The sequence below is a fragment of the Etheostoma spectabile genome, chromosome 14 (genome assembly GCF_008692095.1).
Source record: "Etheostoma spectabile isolate EspeVRDwgs_2016 chromosome 14, UIUC_Espe_1.0, whole genome shotgun sequence".
Taxonomy (NCBI): domain Eukaryota; kingdom Metazoa; phylum Chordata; class Actinopteri; order Perciformes; family Percidae; genus Etheostoma; species Etheostoma spectabile.
In genome coordinates this window covers 4331366-4352429 of record NC_045746.1, presented here as the reverse complement: position 1 = coordinate 4352429, position 21064 = coordinate 4331366, and the positions used below count along the sequence as shown (strand labels likewise).

The 21064-nt window shown below is 41.0% G+C and overlaps 1 protein-coding gene and 1 long non-coding RNA gene across 3 annotated transcripts in view; one reads left to right on the top strand and one right to left on the bottom strand.

Moving 5' to 3' along the window:
- vps50 (VPS50 subunit of EARP/GARPII complex) overlaps positions 1–21064 on the bottom strand; it is a 114019-nt gene that overhangs the window by 92317 nt on the left and 638 nt on the right. For both annotated transcript variants that reach the window (XM_032535044.1, XM_032535045.1), the window contains exons 2-4: positions 20962–21030; positions 9405–9527; positions 8454–8525 (exon numbers count right to left, since the gene is read on the bottom strand). In XM_032535044.1, the coding sequence (XP_032390935.1) occupies positions 8454–8525; positions 9405–9527; positions 20962–21030 (264 nt within the window). The remainder of the gene's footprint in view (positions 1–8453; positions 8526–9404; positions 9528–20961; positions 21031–21064) is intronic.
- The window catches only part of LOC116701378 (uncharacterized), a 15515-nt gene continuing 10732 nt past the window's right edge, over positions 16282–21064 (top strand). Inside the window, exons 1-2 of the long non-coding RNA XR_004334903.1 lie at positions 16282–16422; positions 18400–18404. This is a non-coding gene — a long non-coding RNA (uncharacterized LOC116701378). The remainder of the gene's footprint in view (positions 16423–18399; positions 18405–21064) is intronic.

Here is a 21064-nt window from a genome sequence, read left to right as displayed (position 1 = left end):
GGGGGGAGGAGATAAGAAATGTACATTAAATAAAAAGGAGTAAAAATACATTTGGATTTTCTTTTACAAATGTCACCCCACAAAAGCGGTTTGGGCAGTGCGATCTTGCTATCAAGGATGGAGCTAGAATACTAATCACTGATGTCTATAAGTGCAATGAAGCCAGAGGCTTTTAAAAGAGCATCTCCCTTTCTCACTTTAATTTCATTCAATGTCTTTCTCAATGGCATTACTTTCTTTTCTTTCAGAAAAGTTCTGTTCTCTCCATTCCTATTGTGTTTTCTAATGTTCTCTCCTCTCCTTTGTGCGTTTTACCAATTTGACTCACATTGAAGGTGAAATTGTAATTATCTGAAGAGCACATTGCCTGCTTATGGCATCAAGCACAGTATTGAGCACGGTCACCAGATCAGTATGACCCCCTGCTATGAGTGTTTTGCCCCACTGCTTTTAATGGAGAAGTAAGAATGAATTTTAGCCTCATCCACACTGAAGCACAAGACAAGGTCTTTGGATTGGAGGGTGGGGGAGCTATGGTTAACTCCTACTGACACCACTCATTCAACACTTTTCTAAAAGTGAAAGAATTGTAAGATGTCTGTAGTCTGAAATTGCACCTTAATAGTGTCATTAGATACTCTACACCACATCTCCAAGCCTCCACTTAGTCCCACAGGGTTTATATACTTGTAGTCTGAATGAACCATCATTACGACATCATATTTTGTTACATTCTAAATACATTTTTCTTTTCCTTTTTAGATGTGTTATTTGGTAAAGTGCCGCTTTAAACCAGGCAACAAAAATCTAACTAAGTATATTTACTCAAGTACTGTACTTAAGTACAAATGTTAAGGTACTTGAGTTTTCTGTTGTCATGCCACTTTCTATTTCTACTCCACTACCTTTCGGAGAGAAATATTTTACTTTTTACTGCACCACATTCATCTGACATCTTTGGTTACTAGTTTACTACTTTTACTTTTAATACTTTAAGTACATTTCCCTGATTATACTTACAGACTTTTACTTAAGTAGTATTTTCAACGTAATGTACCCTTACTGTAACAGTGGTATTAGTACTGAATTAAAGGGTCTAAATACTTCTCCCACCACTGTTTACCCCTAGGCTGTGCTGTGGTTTGGTGCTGAGGCTTGCAGTCTCAGTTGGTGATTGGAAGAATTTACTCATCACATGGCTATGCGTCACAGTTAAAAAACATGTCTGCCTTCTTGAACCTGAAAACCTGTATGCATCTTGTATGCAGCTTCTTGTTCAAGCAAGTACTTGTTGTTGAAGATGGACATGTTCAATGCAAGTTTTTTTTTCCACTTAGCGTTTTTTTTGGCTTAACTTTGAAACTTTTTTTACATCATGCCGCCGCATTCCGAGAACCATTCATGGATAGTTGAAATTTTGGGAATCGATCAATTCTTTTTTTTTTTTTCTTTCGAGTGTTTTTTCTTTGGCGATCTTTTAAACAAAACTTGCCTTTTCAAACCAGTCGGCGGGATTTGGGGTTAGGAGGGTTGAAACCGTTCATTCAACACTGTATTTTTTTACTTTGCCACTGTTGCACTGCTGCTTGCTCTGGAGGGAACTGGAGGGTCCTTGTAAATGATGTGGTCTTGTGTGGTCTAGACCTACTCGATCTGTAGGTAAAGTGTCTTGAGATCACTCTTGTTATGAATTGATGCTATGAATAAAACTGAATAGAACATTTAAAAAAGGTCAAATATATTCAATAAATATATTCAATACTATTCAAGTAATGAAAGTGCAAGAAATTGGACAAGGTAATGGTACCATTCACAGAGTTGCCACAAAATTAAGCCATAACGTCACCTATTAACGCAACCCATTGACTATAACACAAAACTGTTCAAAAAGGAGTGAAAGAGTCTAAACCAATAATGGAAAACCAGCAGTGAGTTACCAACCCCTGCCACCTGAGCCACAAGGCCAAAGTCATTAGTTCTCAGCTCGCCCTCACATACACAAATGGAGACTAATTGTGCAGTGGCTGGGTTGCAAAGCAAGAACAGTGCATGTTTAGCAGATGGAGTAAATGAAAATAAGTAACACTAGTAACTGGCAATGAACAATCATCAACTCTGACACACAGTATGACGAATGAATGAATGAATGCCACTTCTCCCAGTAGGGACACTAATATGTGCCATGAGGAAGGGGAAAAAATGAGGGAAGTCACAGGAGAAGACAGATGCCATATACAGACTACAGCAATACATGCAGCGAATACAAGCATCGATAAGACAGACTGAACATGTTGGACAGTTTGCTCATTAGCAAGAAGGCTGTAAAGTACAGATACGCATGTGTCAGGCGTATAATAAATGTTTCTAAATATGAACATGTTTGCATGTTATTAAGTGTACTGAGATGTATGAGGCAATTTGAGCTAAATTAGCTTGTACTAATTAGGGCTGGTAGCAGGGAAAAGTCTCAAGCAGTTAAGAAGTAGTAGTGAAATAGAGGTGTACTCCTCGACCCAGCGGGCCAAGGTTCAACTCCGACCTGCAGCCCTTTGCTGCATGTCATTCCCCTTCTCTCTCCCCTTTCATGTCTTCTGCTGCCCTATCAAAATGAAGGCTGAAAATGCCCCAAAAAATAATCTTTAAAAAAATAAATAAAAATAAAGAGAGCTAAGGACCGAGACAGCGTAAACCCAACAGTGAGAGTTTCCAATGCTAACACAGAGCCACTTTGAAGCATCAGCCAGGTAGGATTTAGGCAAAGGTTGGAAAAGCATTGCCAAATTTAAAACAAAATATGCAGTGGGAGAGAATTCATTACTGCTGCAGGAGGGATGGTCATCTCTAACTTTCAAGTTTAAAAAAAATGTCATGTGATCATCCAAGTTATTAGCATCGGCTCCTCAGACATCTCTGCAGCCTACATTTTTGTAAAGAAAGTCACTGCATGATGGATGGAAATGCAACATGTTGTGATACTGATCATGAGTGGAATTAAGGAAGTAAGCACTTTCAAACTATGATTAGGATTTGGTTCATGTTCTAGAAGGCAACTGGCCCTGAGACGAGCCCCTGCCGTGCGTTTGTCAAAGATGTCAATTAAGCTGGGATACTGTGGCAGAGAAACGGGACAGCTGCTTTTTTCTCCAATACCAGCAGATGACTGGTGGATGTTTATGTGTCAACACACCAGCTAATCCACACCTCTTCAGCAGGAGTGAAGAAAGAGTGGCAAACAGAGAAAAAGGACGTGCAGTACATATGGTACAGTACTGTATCTTTCTCACTTTTTATCTCACGCACTCAAGCCCCCCTCCCCCGACTCCACAGTACAAACGAAAGCACACACATCTCCGTCACGGCGCATTTTAGCATCGTCCTCTACCAGGACGAAAGGCCGTCACAACAGCCCCATAGGGAGAATTTGAAAGCACTCTTATCACTTCTTCAGAAGGCTTTGCTCTATTTCACACACTGAAGAACACAAGCCTGTGTAGCACGTACGTGCCTGTGTAGCACAAACGCACGTGTGGGCATGCCTACACATGCGTGGGTACGTGCGTGCGTGTGTGCGAGCGTGCGGAGGAGTCGTCAGAACGTGTCCAGTTTAAATGCACACAAATTGTCCACCTTTTGAGAGGTTCTTTCCATCCGTAGCAACAGTAGAACGGCACTACTTTAGGGAATCGCAACACGTACACATCATCCATCATCCACATGAATTACTTCACACATATTTTGAAATCCCTTTATTGTATTGTAAAGGATTTTTTTTGCAGGACACTGTCAAATGATTTTTTTTAAAGTGAAAAATGATAATTCAGCAGCCCCTTCAAGCTGTGCTCTACCAGCGTATTTTAAATTCTCCATTCCTTATTTGCAATAAAATAAGGTTTTACTGGAATTCACGCCCTAAAAAAACTGAGTTTTAACAAACTTATTTTGCCAGGAGGCTCCATGTTTACTGATACCAAATTCCCATCTATTGTGTTTAGGAGGGATGTGAGTGATAGTTACAGTATATGCTATTTGATTAACTGCAGAATAAAAGCCATTGTTGCTATAAATCATAAATGGCAACAGGAGTAATCTCCATCTTCTGGTAATTATTCTGAAACTGTCTGAATAATCAGTGGGATAGTGAAACCCAAGATAAATAATAATAATGTATACGTTTTTAGGCCACAAGGGGAAATTACAATTTACACTCAGTTGTTATTACACACAGGCGTGAATTACACACACAGGCTCAAGTACCTACATGCACTAAATGGAGACATGTCAGAATGAGGGGGCTGCCCATGGAAAGGCGCCCCGAGCAGTTGGGGTGTTGGTGCCTTGCTCAAGAGCACGTTGGTAGTTCCCAGGAGGTGAACCGGCACCTCTCCAGCTACCAGTCTACCACCATACTTCAGTCCCACACTTTGGTCCGTATGGGGACTTGAATCAGTAACCCTCAGGTTCCCAACCCAACTCCCTACAGTCTGAGCTACTACCATCCCAAAGTGGAAAGTAAAAGTAAATAAAACACAGATACAGTCCATTTTTGGAAATTTGTCTATTGTTTTGCTATGGTTTTTTTTGGGCCTTTCATCTAATGTAAGTACACTACTGGTCAAAAGTTTGGGGTCACTAATAAATTTCCATACCACTCCATTTTAAACAGAATACCAGCTGATCTGAGTGGGTGGCTGATCTTTAATGCAATATCTACATTTTCCATTATCAGCAACCATTCATCCATGTTCCAAAGGCACAATCTGTTGACTAATCTTCACTAGAAAAACATTGGAGAACCCTTTTGCAATTATGTAAGCACATAATGTAATTTGAAAACTTGTGCCCTGGATAAAAAAAACAAAAAACAATGCATCTGATCTCAGCTGGCATTCTGTCAATAAAAGGAGTGCATTTGAAATTTCTAAGTGACCCCAAATTTTGACCGGTAGTGTATACATATCCTTACAGCTGCTGCGTGTGTATATTATTTGAGTATACTTTACAGTAGAGCCAGGCCAATTATTAATTGGCCGATATTAGGCATTTTCCAAACTATTGGTATCAGCATTTACATGGGCCGATAAATTAATATTAAAAAAATTAAATAAAAAAAAACACCCTTCAACCATGTTGTGTGGGTTTTGCATAGTTTGTCCACCAGAGGGCACTCAACAACGTCCCTGTTTAGACACTGTGTTTTTGTTCAAAGGACTTTGAGTTTTAATTTCTTAAGTTTGTATTTTTAAACAGTTTATTTATCAGAACTTTAATATATTTTGATTTTTCTCCGTAAATAACAACTACAAATAACTAATGTTAGGGAAATCTGTTTATGTTTTGTCACGCATTTCTGGATCCTTTTTTAAAATATATATTGCCCAATACATTGCAATATCGGATTTTTCACCAAATATTTGTATTGATATCTGCCTTAAAAACCCTCGGTCAGGCTCTACTTTACACTATGTGTTTGTAATGTTCTATAGCCTCTTTCTCGAGGTAATAGATCTGTTCAATTTAACATGTAAGATGATGTCAGAAACTGCAGCTTGAAAAAACAAATAACAAAAGAAGGTTTACACTGAAGATATTTTGCAAAATCTTCAGGACATTGAGGTAGACAACCAGGTAGAGGGATCCTTATTTAGGCTCACAATTGAAGGTTTGTATTGACGAGCTTGCTGAGAAACATAGCTGTGGATTTTCTGCCCGACAGCACATTGGACCAATAACCAATATTTTTTTACCAATTACCAATATTCCAATGAGGTGCTTGCAAGAGAGAGAGAGACAGAGAGAGGGTGTGTGGGAGAGCACTTCTGTGTACTCTCACACATACCTAGGGCTTTATTGACTTGTAGGTCTCACCATGCCACAGGCCACAAAGTCTAGAGCATCGTCTCAACTAGGCAAACAGTTCTGTGGGCAACTGCCAAAAGTGGCAAAAGAAGGGAGGTGGGGGAAGAGTGGCATGTATGACACAGAAGGATAAGAGATGTTGGATAAGAAAGTAGAGCTGAGGGAGCAAAGGAAATTGTGTGGGGTCAGTAAAGATGCTTGTCATGAAGGAGGTTAAGCGGCAAAAACTGCAATGGACTGTGAGCATTGAGGGTGTAGAGGGGAAAAGAGCTGCTTTCTCCACCCCGTTTCTATAAATAGAATTTGTTGACAGGCCAGCCCTCCGGTCTAAAAACTGTTAATACCTGACTAACCTCAGAATGATGGCTGCTATGTAAATGGTCATGCTGTGGCCACAGGAGGATAACACAGTTGCTGACGTCAAAAGAGTCCGCAATAAGAGTTCAGGCACAAAGCACAAACTATGGCTATTCGGTGAAGGTAGTGTTTTGGCTTAAAAGGTGCACTATGAGATCCTGCATGGTCACTTCTGTTGACGTTCCAAGAAAATTTCAAACAACAAAGAACAAGCTCGCCCCCCCCCCATTTTTCTGTAACTGACTGACTAAAGGCTGTTTTATGCTTTTGCGTTGAATCAACGACGTACCCCCCCAGACCCCACTGCATCTACGCTGGACCCTACGCCATAGCCTGACGTTCACCTCACAAAAAATGTAACTACACGTCGCGGCGACGCACATCTCTCGGCCATTGCTTGGTAGCGTTGCAATTCCCGCGACTCATTTCCTTCTTCTTCTCCATAAACAACATGAAATCAAGGAGAGGGTTAAAGTCTAATCTCCTGCTAAAGATTTCTCACCTTGATCAGAATGAACAAGGGAGACACTTTGTTTCTCTCACTATGACCTTAGAGTCAGTACTCGCTCCGAAGCTAATCAACGCCGCTCTCTCACTTCTCACACACTCCCTCGTAAGTGGCCTGATATAGATACCAGGCCACTTACATAGGCTACGTCAAAAGCTCTGTCTGGAGCCTCTGACAAGCATAAAACGGCCTTAACTGTCACTAACCCCCACCCCTCCCCCAGCCATCTTGTCCGTGATTGGCTGCAGTGTTTTTTTTTCATTTTGGTGCCTATCCTGTGCTCCTAGTGTTTGACGTTTACGACCCCTGTGTTGTCTCCCAAGACCGGGCTTTTTCACAGTGAATTCAGGGGGCAGGCAGCTAGCGGATCAATGAGAGATGCCTACAATATGAGACAAAAATTAAATTGCACTGAAACCATGCAGGAACTTATAGTGCACCTTTAAAAGGGCCATCAATCAACACAAACATATCATGGTGTTTAGGGCTGTTAAAGTTCACACACACACACACACACACACACACACACACCACCCACACCACACACACACACACACACACACACACACACACACACCACACACACCACACCACACCCGGAAGGGAGACGGAATCTTTGGGGAGATAAATTGCTATGAGATAATGGGGCAAACACAGAAGCTCTAAACTTTTATCTAAATGAAAACAGGATTTGAGGTAATCATCTTTCAGATGTATTAGTGTTTCATGTCTGCAATGTAAGTGTGTACGTTTTGAATCAGTTTACATTGCTGTCTTTTTGCTTAAAAGCTACTAAATGGTGAGGTGAGAATGTTTAAATCAGCTGCTGAATCCAATGCCAGGAATGAACTTTAAAACCCCAAGTTTGCATCTAGTATGTGACCACATTGCTCCAAGTAAAATGGTAATCCTTTTCTTTTTTTTACTTTCAGTTACTAAAGGGATCTGAGGCAATATGAGTTTGCTACTGGTGCACATTGTGTGCACAGTGTTAGGAAATACTGTAAACTATTTCTAATAATAACTCTCAAGCACAAGGCTGTAGAAGCTCAGTTTGTGGTACTAGAGCAGTCCTGCACGGACCAAGTACGGAGAGTGGACTGGTAGCTGGAGAGGTGTCAGTTCACCTCCTGGGCACTGCCGGGGTGCTCTTGAGATCTGGGAGGTTATCGTTAGAAGCAAAGAAAAATCTAATTAGCTGCGGCAGCGCAGTAGGAGAAGAGAAGACCAAAAGGTGGAAAAACTCAAAAAAGTCTGACACTTTTCAATCTTGGGAGATGGGAAGTATGGGACTGTATGTGTCCATACACAAACCAATAATCTGCAAGTATAGGGAGATGCAGCTCATGTAGAGTAGGTTATGACGACAGGACCTAGTCATGTATAGTTCTTAGAGCCAAACCAAAACTAACCAGATCAAACATATCCAAAGTAACAAAAACGTGAACCTCAGTTTGGCCTTAGGTGTGAAAAGGCCTTTGATCAGCAGGTAGAGTTTTGGCCCACAAGAACAGTTATGAATAAACGTTGCCAACACAAACAAGAAGCCCTTAAAGTTAAAAAGTATTACAGCTCACATGTCAACCGATCCATTTCATGACAACTGAGTGCATTCCATGGAAATTAAAGCTATGCAAAACATTTGAAAGAGCTCAGGAAAATTACGTATGTGGACAATGACTTTGGATTTTTTTTTTGTGTGTGTGTGTGTTTGTGCGAGGGAGATACTTACTGCTGCCTGTTGTCTTTTCAGCTTGTCTCTGTACTCTTCCAGCTCCTGCAGGTTCAGCTCAGGTGGTAGTTTCTAAAATCACACATATATAAACATACAACCTTGTTTGTTTACAACACATCCACCTACATTACACAGGTGAAAACCTCCCAAGTTTTTTGCAGACACACCGCATCAGTAAGACCAAATGATTCTACTGTTCAGCATGGTAAAAGTCCCTGCTAGGAGTGTGTCAGACAGGAAAATATTCAAAGTAGAACTACAGAAGTATCCGTGTTCTAAGGTTCTAGGGCCATAGCAGGGATTTCTCTTATCTTGAGAGAGCTAATCTTTATTCCTAAGGATCTTCATTTTTCAAAACATATCTCACACTGCATTTGAAAAGCTTAAGCTGGTTTCACTGAGGATAGTTGTAGCCCTTCCTCCATTAAAAAACAAAAAAGAATTTGCTCCATCAATACACTTTGCCAGATCATAAGTAAGTAGTTAAGTAGGTAGAGGGGTGTTGTTTAGTAAATAGCAAACAATCTTTGCTTAGGAAAGAAGATATTACAAATCCATGGCCCAAAAGGATGATAGGTAATTACTTTCCCCTTGACTGAGAGTCTCATTTTAGATGGTGTAGCAATGCCAAGATAAATCTAATGAGATTTCACACTCTTCCCGTTGAGCGGATGCAATCCATCAATCTGGACTTCAACAGTAGGCATGTGGTGGAGCAGAAGTGTAGGAAACAGCAGCTAAGGTGAAAAAGAGCTTTACCTCTGCCAGTAAGATGAGGTTCAAACCTCAGGGGGCCATATGTATTCACATTAGAAATGCAATATTGCTTTTATCAGAATTACTGAACTGTCTCATGTTTGATGGAATTATTATTTTATGGAGGCAGCGTGGGAACTTTGGAACTTGTCATTTTACAAGCGAGTGGTGCTCATTCAAACGGAGTCTGACCTCCAGTTCGTGCTGCACCATGTCGAAGGAGTCGTTAGAGAAGTAGACCTCCTCGATGCTGTCGATGATCTCCTGCTCAGCCTCGGGGTCGATGGGCTGCTCTCTTAGCTCCCGCAACTCCTCCTGGGAGAGGGCGAGATAGATTGAGAGAAAAAGACAGTGAGAAAAAAAAAGAAAAAAAAGAGCGTTAAAAGATGTCCTTGATGTAACTTTATAGAGTTACAGACACACTGGGACACAAACGGAAACGGGTCCAAAACAGAGAATTACATCATTTACTAAGTAATGAAAACAACAAACTAAATCTTGGATATAAACATCAAGAAAATTACATCAAAACAGAGAAATAGGGCAATACAGGGGGGAAAAGGAGAGGGAAAGAACAAGAAAGGGATTGGAGATAGGATTAGAGGAGCAATGGGTACATAGGAGTTCAGGGACACCAGTAAGGTTGGAGGACAAAGGGAAGAGAGGACAGAATAAAAATGTGGTAGAGAACAAGAGGCAAGGACGGGGAAAGAGGAGGTGTGTGTTAATCGCAGAGTTCGGGAGAAGTTTGCAGCTTGTTTCGTTGGACGGCAGTCATGGGGGAAGTCAGGAAGCCTTGAGAGGAAAGACGAAAGGAATGACCAAAAAAAAAAATACAACAGGGATTCCCCCTCCAGAGCATCTCTGTGAAACATCACAGGCCTATTGATTAACATGCAGTGCATCCATTAAGGCTTCTGCTGTAGTCTTTTAGATGAAGGGTTTTAAACCCGCTTTCCCAAAGAGCCGATATCGTCACGTTAAAAAACGTTGTGTGCTGACTCTGTTGGCATTACACAATAAGAAAAAGCAGAAGAAGACTAAGGCTGTGCTAAGTCTCTCCTAATTTACTATACAGTGCACTGTATTTACTCTCCAAAATTTTGTTTGTGCCTGTGAATTGAAATGTGTTGAATTGAGTGTGAAATGTATGCTCTTCTTCTTGTCCTTGTACAGTCCCTGACAAAAGTCTTGTCGCTTATCTATTTTGTCAAAACACCTGCTATTAACACTATTATTAACACCTGCAGGAAACCGATGGAGTGCTTTCTTCGGGTGGGGAGTGAGTCCTTACCCCAAGGAGTGGAAGGAGGTTAAGTACCTTGGGGTCTTGTTCGCGAGTGAGGGGACCACGGAGCGTGAGATTGGTCGGAGAATGGAGCGTGGTGCGGTATTACATTCCGTTTATCGCACCGTTGTGACAAAAAGAGAGCTGAGCCATAGGCAAAGCTCTCGATCTACGGGCAATTTTCGTTCCTACCCTCACCTATGGTCATGAAGGCTGGGTCTGACCGAAAGAACGATGAGGGTACAAGCGGCCGAAATGGGTTTCCTCAGGAGGGTGGCTGGCGGTCTCCTTAGAGATGGGTGAGAGCTCAGTCATCGAGAGGAGCTCGGAGTAGAGCGCTGCTCCTTCGGGTCGAAAGGAGCCAGTTGAGGTGGTTCGGGATCTGGTAAGGATGCCCCTGGGCGCCTCCCTAGAGGTGTTCCAGGCACGTCCAGCTGGGAGGAGGCCTCGGGGAAGACCCAGGACTAGGTGGAGAGATTATATCTCAACCTGGCCTGGGAACGCCTCGGGATCCCCCAGTCGGAGCTGGTTGATGTGGCTCGGGAAAGGGAAGTTGGGGTCCCCTACTGGAGCTGCTGCCCCCGCGACCCGATACCGATAAGCGGATGAAGATGGATGGATGGATGGACGCTATTAACCTGACTTTTAATTAATCAATTGGTGTAAGAAAAGCTCATATGAAAAGCTAAAACCCTCCAAATGATGTTCAATGCACTGAAATAAATTAGTTTCACTGAAACAAGATTACCATTAAACAAGACAGACAGTGTCCGTCATAAGCTCTGTCCCTTGCTCTCCATGTGTTTTAATGGCTGTCTTGTTCATGGTGTCCTGCCAAATTCAATTATGTCTGTAATGTTACTGCCTGTGCTTAAAGACAAGGCTGGCAAGCTCAACAGAGTTGACGATTATAGACATATTGCATTAGGGGTATCTTGTCCAAAGTACTGGAGAGAATACTGTTAAAGCTAGAAACGTATGTCCTTACTTCTGACAAACAGTTTGGGTTCAAAAGAAAGCATGGAACTGACCTGTGTATCTGTGCTCTAAAGGAGATTGTGTCCAGGTACATTTCTAGTGAGAATTTTAGTGTTTTGGTATGCCCATCAAAGTCTCAGGTTAAATGGGACAATGTTGTATCTGCTCCATTCTGTGTTAGTAATAGAGTGCGGCAAGGAGGTATTTTGTCTCCTATTTTATTTAATGTTTATATGGATGAATTATCAAATCAGCTAAATAGGTTAAAAACTGGCTGTCTTGTGGGCAACACTATTGTTAATCATCTCACGTATGCAGACGATCTGGTCATGCTCTGTTCATATCGTGCTGGGCTGCAGCAGATGCTGAAAGTGTGTTCTCAGTATGGCCTTTATTATGACATAAAGTATAACACTAAGAAAAGCCACATAATGATAGTTAGAAGCGATGAGGACAGGAAATCAACTATTCCGACCTTTTATTTGTCAGATAGTCCTCTTGCTGTGTGTGAGGAAACTAAATATTTAGGTCATGTCATAGCCACTGGACGGATGACAAAGACCTCTATCGACAGCGTTGTGAAATTTATTCTCAAGCTAACATGCTTATAAGGAGGTTTTCTATGTGCTCTGACTCTGTGAAGTGCTCTTTGTTCAGAACCTACATCACACCACTATAGACTGCTCAATTGTGGTCAAATTATAAGCAAAAAAGTATGCAGAGGCTCAAGGTAGCATATAATGATGCAATGAGGCTGCTGCTTGGTGTCCCTAGGTGGCATAGTGCCAGTCAGTAGTTTGTGTCCACTAGAGTGACAACCTGGGAGGCACTCTTAAGACAGCTGATGTTTAGTTTTATGTGTTGTCTGGACAATTCAGAGAACCATATAAGTGAAGCCTTAGTCAGTCTTCTGAAAAGTTGTTATAGATACACTTCTAGTTTAAGACGCCATTGGTGCAATAGCCTGTATATCCTATAGGCGAATATGGAATTACTTTGAATGTTTGTATCTCCTTTTTATACTTATGGTACTGCATGATGTGAAATATGGACCTGTGTCTACAATAAAGCTTTATTATTATTTATTTATCTTGAACAATCAATGTTACAAGACAAAACAAAAAGATTAAAAACTATATCAGAATTTAACAAAACAAAAATAAATACAAAAATTAATAGTCTCCAACCAACTGACCATCGGAGTCTAACGGCACATTAAAGCACAATGGCACTAAAAATAGACCGCTGGCTTGGGAAAGAGTTGAACCAGGATGGATGTGGGATTAAATTAAATGTCATCTATACGCCCCCTATATGCATTCTTACTCTATCAAATAAAAATATAGAAATGTTTATGAAAGATCTGCACACATCATTGTAATTTCCCCGCTGGGGATCAATAAACAGTATAAAATTATATAAATAAAAATTAGCATTTCATATAGACTTCATGAGATAGCAGACACTGATCAAGAAAAACCTTGTTACACACCTGCCTAACCACAAGTATTTTCCCAGCTCCTATCAGCAAGAAGCGTGCAGCAAGGTGATGAAGTGTGTCAGCCATGTAACTTAATCTGCTTTCATGGGTGAGAGTGTTGTGCTGAGTGACAATAATATGAGAATGCTGCGACGAGTCATTAATGTTCACAGTAAATATAGACCAATCTAATTAAATTACACAAACAAAAACCCTTTTAAATACCATATTTAAATGGTATACAAGGCAATTGGGCAGATAAAAAAGGTAAAGAATTTAAATGTGTGCACGAGTCCGTGCCTGTGCGTATGTGTGTGTGCGTGTGCGTGTGTGTGTGAAAATCAGGTAAAGGAGTGAGCAAAGGCCCCGGGGGAAATGTGTGGGTTGTGTGAGAGAGATTGGGGAAGGAGGGGTAGAGGTATCAGATCACGCTCTGCCATCAAAAGGGTGGGTGGGAAATCAACTCAAATGAGAAGGAAAGCGAAAAGGGGAGGGCGAGGAATGAGGTGGATGACTCATTGGTAGGAAAAGTTAAAGCGAAAAGAAAGAGGAATGAGCGTAACAAAAAAAAGACAATATGAAGCCACTCCAGTGTGGTTACAGCAATTCACCTCCCCAGTGTCACTTTTCTTTTCTTTCTCTCTCTCCCACCTGCAGTGACGTACGAAACTCGAAAACATCTTTAAGTGAACAATTCCTTGAGAGGCTGCATACCTCTCTCTCTCTCTTCTCCCCCCCATCGTTATCAAAGAATCAAAGTGGATATTTGTCTGAAGTGCTGATTGAATATGGACAATCAAGTGCAGGACAAAAAGGTGCCGAACAACACGGGACCCTGATACAACAGAAGATCGAATCAACCAAATGTTCCACGAAGTAAATCCATGTGGGTGAAGGGACTGAGGGAAGGGCCCCGATGCATTCATTCATAGGATGAACAAATCAAACCTCGTAATCAGTGTTGAATATGTATGCATACCCAACTGAGTATATTCTCTCTATCTGGTTTAACACAGTTGTCTTCTGGGACATTAGGTCTGGGACATTAGGTCACAGCTAACAGCAATATCCAGGCTACAGCACTGCTGCTGGGTTAACAAGTCATACTATTGGCTTATTACTTGGAAGTAAGCAATTATTTTTACCTTAACAGTCATTCTCCACTGTCTATCACTGAGCCAAACGCAAGGGTTCCCTGTCTCTCTGACATCATGCAGCTGTTTTGTTAAACGAGTAAATAGTGCGAGTCCTTGGAGATATTTAGACATCTCCTCTAGCTTATCTCACAAACAAACCCGATTGGGTCGCTTTAAGGCCATTACACATGAAGTGTCAAAGTGAGCCGTGTTGCCCCTAAAATAGCCTGTGGGTACTAATGAAAGGTTATCAAACATGCCCTCTTCTTAGCTCTAGCCACCGCCACCACCCCCCCATCCCTTCAGAAAATACATACTGAAGCCACTCAGCCAATCACATTCATCCTAACAATATTGAGCTGAAGATGCACTCATCCTATGTAACTGAATGATTTTTGTGTGAACAGTGAATTCTTATAAAATAAAACGTTGTAATGAGTAAAGTGAGGGTGACCCCTGCTGGTGGGAAATGGTAATTGCATGTACCTTGAGCACAAAGAGCAGGGTTATTTAGAGGAACTACTGTTTGCCTCAGGGAAACTGAAGCCTCCAGGAAAATAGATACAGAACCCTCAACAACGTTAAATAAAACATTTTCCAGCATCACACAGATAGTCTGTACCAGCTTATTCCAGAGCTTCACTAAACCTGTGTCACACTTACATTAGGGGTACAACCAACCATTATTTTCATCATGGATCAGTCTGCCTATTTCTTTTTTTTACATTTATTGACTATTTGTTTAGATGTCAGAACTTAGAGAAGGAATGTCACCATTCCAAAGCACCAAAGGTGATCGACCAAAACAGAAAGATATTCAATTTGCAATGATGCAAACAAAGAAAAGCGGTACATTGAAGAAGCAAATGTTAGGAATTTTTAATGACTGAAAGTACTTTGATCCATTAATTGTTTCATCTCTAATTACATTTGTGAAATACTTGAGGTCTAAGAAGACATTTTTGAAAAATGTTGTTGATTTGAACACTGCTTTAACACACAGTATGATATTGTTAAGCTGGAGACCATCAAAGGCTCCTTAGGGTTGAAGAGTTTAAAAGATATAGCGCACCACAACCTGCCAAGAAAATCCTTACCACTGACTCGCAGAGGGACAGCAGCGGCTTTGAACACAAAGGATTGGAAAGAGAAAAAAGGTGCGTTTGTTTGTTTTAGTGTGAACCCACAAAGCAGCTTATGCTATTTCAGAAACCATGAGAGATTAACAAAATGAACAAACACATTAAAAAGTCAAAGTAAGGCTGGGCAATACATCAATATTACATCTTTATCATGATATGAGACTAGATATCGTCCTACATTTTGGATATCGTAATATGGCTTAAGTGTATTTTATTGGTTTTAAAAGCTACGTTACAGTAAAGTGATGTCATTTTTCTGAATTCACCAGACTGTTCTATTATTTACCTTTTTATCCTTATTATTGATGATGATCTAAAATCTAATTGTACCAATATTTTTGTTAAAGCAACCCTACAATATCATCACAATATTGTCATTAACGTATTTGTTAAAGAATATCTGACATCTGATTTTCAACATATTGCCTAGCCCTAAGTGAAAGCCATTTGGAGTCATTTAAAAAATAAAACATCTGCCAAGGTTGTGATTCATTTGAAGATTTTGGTGCAAATTAGCCTTTGCTTTGCACATGAAATGACACACTTTACAACATTCAATAGATTGATAGAAAGAAAGTTGACTTCATTTTTATCATAATCTTTGAGATTATATCACATGTAAATCTTGACTACGATCAAACTGTTATGAAATTTAGGTCCTTGGCTCATTGTAAATTTGTAGATGGCATCAGGTACCCAGCTGCAGGTCAACAAGGGGGATCAGAATTAGTTTGAAAGAATGGTTTCCCCTGAGGGTAAACTGCTGCTAGAGTCTGACCTCTGTCAGCACACACATATATATATACACACACACATTATATATATATATATATATATATATATATATATATATCTCCTTGATGTTCCAGTTCCGGGATTATTCGGTTGCTGCCGGAATATCCGCTGGATTTCACTAATTTAGGCCGGATATCCGTTGCCTTGAGCTTCCTTTGTGTTGGCATTTTTATCTCCAATTGATTAATGAGGACTATGGTTAACTGCTCCTCAGATCTCTGAAGGGTAAATCCAGACAGCTAGCTAGACTATCTGTCTAATCTGAGTATTCTGTTGCACGACTACACGTTCCACCAAAACAAGTTCCTTCCGAGCCTATTTTGCAGCAGCACCGCAGCTTTTCTCCGGTGCTTGGCACCGCACAAGATGATTGTGACTGGTTTAAAGAAATGTTGGCCAGAGAACGTTTTCCTCTTGTCCCTGAATGCTATGTGGAGTATCCAACAAGACCAACACATATTTAACCAACTTGACATCGGTGAAAGGAGCCCAATCAAATGTTCCACTTCAGCAGCACTTACTTCTTGTAACACTACATGGTAGAAACCATATTATCCATCCAAGTATTTTCAAGTTTATTAACTTCTGCAATCACCCAAACGGGGGGGGAGAGAGACAGGTAAATATACAAGAGTCTATCAATCTGTGGAACGATTCATCATTTGATACATCAGCATGCCAGTCAGTGTGTATGTCAAAGGGGAGCTTTGAACAAGGGCACGATGTATTTCATTTGTCTTTCCACACCCAAATGCTATCGGCTAACTAGTGTTTAATTTCCCTGCATATCACTCAAACACCATCAACCCTTCCAGTCATGTCCAAATAATGACTTGATAGAATCAATTCTTTATCATCCCCTGCATCAGTACTTCCCCCAGTACAGTGAGCCAGATGTTTCTGTCAGCGCCTGCTGGATGATTAATGTGACTCATGGCTAACATTGTTGGAAACACATGAATGGTACCAAGCAGTAAGTATCAGATTAAGTATAATGAATAATACACGCACGCAGTCGAGCACCTTGGTTTCACTCTCCCACACAGTAGTGGTGTTAAGTAATGCAGTGTTGCCCACAACGGCAGTGGCCATGGCATTTTGAGAGGATTATTCACCTTTAATCAAAGACAACCGTAGGATTCGGTGTATACAAAGCCTGTGCGTGCGTGTGCGTGTGTGTGCGTGCGTGTGTGCTATTTCATTTCCCTGAAAAGCCCTGCAGCACAGTACATAAAGGCAGTGTATTATAATCATCAAATAATAAGCCCTGTGTTTTGGCTGAACACACAGCAGACAGGTGTTTTCAGTGCACACAGGAGACTTATAGCGATAGAGATAGATATACAGTGGTGTGAAAAAGTGTTTGCCCCCTTCCTCATTTCCTGTTCCTTTGCATGTTTGTCACACTTAAGTGTTTCGGAACATCAAACCAATTTAAACAATAGTCAAGGACAACACAAGTAAACACAGAATGCAATTTGTAAATGAAGGTGTTTATTATTAAAAGGTGAAAAAAATCCAAACCATCATGGCCTGTGTGAAAAAGTGATTGCCCCCCTGTTAAAACATACTATAACTGTGGTTGTCCACACCTGATCAATTTATATAGCCACACCCAGGCCTGATTATTGCCACACCTGTTACAAGCAAGGCATCACTTAAATAGGAGCTGCTTGACACAGTAAGGTCCACCAGGATCCTTAAAAGCTACACATCATGCCGAGACCCAAGAAATTCAGGAACAATTGAGAAAGAAAGTAATTGAGATCTATCAGTCTGGAAAGGGTTATAAAGCCATTTCCAAAGCTTTGGGAATCCAGCGAACCACAGTGACAGCCATTATCCACCAATGGCGAAGACATGGAACAGTGGTGAACCTTCCCAGGAGTGGGCGGCCGCCAAATTACCCCAAGAGCGCAGCGACGACTCATCCAAGAGGTCACAAAGACCCACAAAAACGTACAAGAACTGCAGGCCTCACGCCTCAGTTAAGGTCAGCGTTCATGCCTCCACCATCAGGAAAGGCTGGGCAAAAATGGCCTGCATGGCAGATTCCAAGGAGAAAACCACTGCTGAGCAAAAAGAACATCAAAGCTGTCTCAATTTCTCCACAACACATCTTGATGATCCCAAGACTTTGGGACAACATTCTGTGGACGATGAGACAAAAGTGGAAATCTTGGAAGGTGTGTGTCCAAGTATATCTGGCGGAGAAGGAACACTGCATTTCATAAAAAGAAATTATACTAACAGTAAAATATGGTGGTGGTAGTGTGATGGTCGTGGGGCTGTTTTGCTGCTTCAGGACCTGGAAGACTTGCCGGGATAAAAGGAACTATGAATTCTGCTGTCTACAGAGATCCTGAAGGAGAAGTCCGACCATCTGTTTGTGTACTCCAGCTGAAACAAACTTGGGTTCTGCAGCAGGACAATGATCCTAAACACACCAGCAAGTCCACCACCGAATGGCTGAAGAAAAACAAAATGAAGACTTTGGAGTGGCCTAGCCAAAGTCTGACCCGAATCCTATTGAGATGTTGTGGTATGACCTTAAAAAGGCCGTTCATGCTCGAAAACCCTCTAATGTAAATGAATTGACAATTCTGCAAAGATGAGTGGGCCAAAATTCCTCCAGGACGCTGTAAAAGCCTCATTGCACGTTATCGCAAACGCTTGGTTGCAGTTGTTGCTGCTACCGGTGGCCCAACCAGTTATAGGTTAGGGGGCAATCACTTTTTCACACAGGGCCATGATGGTTGGATTTTTTTTCACCTTTAATAATAAACACCTTCATTACAAATTGCATTTTGTGTTTACTTGTGTTGTCCTTGACATTGTTAAATTGGTTGATGTTCCGAAACACTTAAGGGTGACAAACATGCAAAGGAACATGAAATGAGGAAGGGCAAATACTTTTTCACACCACTTTAGATAGAGAGGTAGGCTGGGCTGTGCATATAATCCTCACATCCACAAATCTCTCCCAATGTTTCTTTCTACTTATACTATGCTGCCTCATTTCACATAAGCTAAACATAGCAGGTATAATGGGATTCCAGCATGAACAAAGGTAAATATTTAAGATCTAAAATCAAGGTGTTTGATGTCTGCATATCCAGTTTGGCCACATCCCCTGATACCACTCCCAAACCCGGGAGGGAAGGGGGTCTTTCATTCAAGCTCTAACTATACCTGGAGAATAAATGACTGCTCATCTTATCTGATCTTGATCCATGTCACTGGGTGGTTTTCTGCAATAACAGGTTTGTAACGTTATAATTGGATATTATCTACACTATTATGAAACAATGAACTCAAAGTATTAGATCCCTAAATACTATTACCCATTAAATCTTTTTCATCCATCACAAGCCTGCATTTGCTGTATATTATGAGAACACCAAGCAGAAGCCCAATCTTTGACTAATCAAAGGAGACGATGTTTAACACATACTGCTCTGCCTTTTTCTTCTCTCATGACAACAGGACTTTTGAAATGAAAAAGATTTTGTCAACAAATTTGTCTAAAGCGCATAGCTTCATCTTTTGCAACTCTCATAGATGAGTTGACAGAAAAGAACTTCCTTTTTAGTCTTATCTACAAGGCTGGCTGTGTTTCTAACTGGGCAGAAACTCTAATGGTCAGCAAAGCACACCACAAAGAAAGTTCTACTCACATTAAGGCCAAACTACGACAACAACAAACAACAATGTCAACCCTTGAAAGGCCAAGTCAAAGAAGAGAAATTGAACGTCTGGTTGAATCAACCTAGCTGATATCCCACTGCACTGTGAATAAATGGAGTTGGTCACCTTCCAAATTGTACGCAGCCACATTAATGGAAGGTCAACCCTACAAGGCAAAGTCAAAGCAAAGCCAGCAACTAGCAGTGCATTGAGGTGTAAGCTAGTAAGTGACTACATAGAGCCACTCTGCTTTGCTCTGGCTGCTCCTGCAAATTGAATTTGTAGTGGATAATGACATATGCTTACTGTGACTAAGAAGAACTGAGTGCATTTTCAAAGGCTGCCATGCCAAAATGCAAAAATACTATTACAGCAGACCATATGTCGTACTCCTGGTGTTAAGCCTGACGTAAATGTAAATGGACTGTTCTTATATAGCGCTTTTCTAGTCTTAACGTTAACTCAAAGCGCTTTTACATAGTACAGGAACCATTCACCATTTACACACTGTGGCCGAGGCTGCCATCAGATAAACACTCACACATTTACACTCCGAAGGCGCAGCATCGGGGCCAACTCGGGGTTCAGTGTCTTGCCCAAGGACACTTCGACATGGGACTGCAAGACCAGGGATCAAACCACCGACCTTCCAATTGGCAGGCGACCGCTCTACCACTGTGAAATGTGACTTTAAGTGATTTAAATGAGAGCCATCAGTCTCTTTACATTAGATCACACTACAAAATCAGTAGATGGGATGTAACTGATGTCATTTGCAGGAAGCACTTGTAGCAGTGTAATACAGTGTCTGACACATACAGTATACAATAAGTCTGGTGATTTGAATCCTAATCCATCCTGGCACATTTAATTTTGTAATACTAGCACTGATAGCATCTGAGTTAGATTGGACTTGGTTTCTATGAATAATATGCATAGTCAAGTTGCCAAAATGTGTTACTTTATATGCAAAAGTACAGTACATAATCCAACAAATGTGCAGATTCTGTTGACTTTCACTGTGTATTAAAATGATTAAAGAACAGCGGCTTTTTTTCAGTTGGTAGCCAAAGTCTTACAGGAAGCCTTCATCTTCCTAGATCTTACTACACAACGAAAACAGTTAAAGATAGGAAAGGTAGCTATTTACTATTAACTACTTGAACACATCAGTAGCTGTAACATGCATCAATCACAACAACAAAACTGAGAGCTACAGCTTTAGCCTTGTCATGAAGTTTACCTTGCTCGGGATTCTCAGGTTCTCTACAGGACTGAGGTCTGCCATGCTTTCCTGTGGACTTTTCAGGCCCTGTTGAAATATGAGCCACGGTTAGATTTCAAAA